The following is a 1,225-nucleotide window of genomic DNA, read 5'->3' on the forward strand; positions in this document are numbered from 1 at the left end:
ATAGTTCGATGTTAGGTTACCTTGTTTTCGCCTTTGTTTTTTATTCTCAGTGCTTCGGCCTTGTGTTTTGCTTTCACTTGGCTGGGATGCGGTTTGATCTAGAAGAAAAGCATTCGATTTAACTCAGCGTAACAAGAAATGGAGATTCAGAGGAGTGAGTGATCTAATTACAAAAAAAACCCCCAAAAATAATCTGAAATAATCTTACTGTTGGGGACATTCTCTTCCTGGACCTGCGGCTTCCTGCACAGGAACACAGACAAAAAACAAACAAACCCCAAAACAAAAACATTTGCTGTTGTTTGGAACTATGATTTGGCTAAATCTTGCAAATAGCCGAAATAGTTCGATGTTAGGTTACCTTGTTTTCGCCTTTGTTTTTTATTCTCAGTGCTTCGACCTTGCGTTTTGCTTTCACTTGGCTGGGATGCGGTTTGATCTGGAAGAAAAGCATTCGATTTACCTCAACGTAACAAGAGATTGAGATTCAGATGAGTGAGCTATCCAGTTACAAAAAAACCCCCAAAAAAGAATCTGAAATAATCTTACTGTTGGGGACATTCTCTTTCTGAACCTGGGAGACGGCGTGCTGGGCTGGACGAACAGTCTGTCTGAGCTGCTGCGGCTGAGTTGAGGATTTCCCCTTTTTCTGAGCACTGCTGGCCAAAGGAACCGTCTGAACGGCTTGCTCGACCATCGGAGCTCTTCTGGCGGGGATACCGTGGAACCCTGGAACCGCACGATAAAACTGTGACACAGACAGACGGCAGAAAGACGCGCAAGTGGATGACTACCGTACCTAGACCCTGCACTGCGCCGTACTGCTGGTTGAGGAGAGAGCCGGGAGCCAGCTGATTGTAGGTGGGCATCACGTCTTGGTAAGGGCTCCAGCGTGGCCGATATCCACCAGGGGAGCTCCCGAGAGATGACTTCCAACGGCAAAAGAGGAGACATATGGAAAGCTGAACATTTAGTCGATATCCACTATAAGCAGGCCCTGGCATGACCATGACTATAGCGAGTTATTTAATTAAAAAAAGAAACGGTCATTTAAAGAAGTCATGACAGAGTATTGGACAGCGTCATCTGGCGACCAAGCCTCACTTTGCATGGGACCACGTTCTTTTCCATGGTCCCGCCGTTGCGGTATGAATCTCTTGAGTCTAGTCGAAGCTATCCCCGATTCATGCCCCTCCACCCAGTCAAGCGTGCGCCTGTTGCCGTT

At 46.9% G+C, this 1,225-nt stretch overlaps 1 protein-coding gene across 1 annotated transcript; it reads right to left on the minus strand.

Annotated features, from left to right (window-relative positions):
* Positions 1–9: 9 nt before the first annotated feature.
* Positions 10–959, minus strand: LOC109509868 (protein LSM14 homolog B-like). Its single transcript, XM_019859764.1, has 5 exons — positions 800–959; positions 550–729; positions 362–439; positions 209–243; positions 10–98 (listed from the first exon to the last, which is right to left on the minus strand). Exons 1-5 carry the CDS (start codon positions 867–869, stop codon positions 12–14), a joined length of 450 nt encoding a protein of 149 aa, XP_019715323.1. The 5' UTR covers positions 870–959; the 3' UTR covers positions 10–11.
* Positions 960–1,225: the final 266 nt, after the last annotated feature.

Source organism: Hippocampus comes, unplaced genomic scaffold (genome assembly GCF_001891065.2).
Source record: "Hippocampus comes isolate QL1 unplaced genomic scaffold, H_comes_QL1_v1.1 scaffold568, whole genome shotgun sequence".
In the NCBI taxonomy this organism is placed as follows: domain Eukaryota; kingdom Metazoa; phylum Chordata; class Actinopteri; order Syngnathiformes; family Syngnathidae; genus Hippocampus; species Hippocampus comes.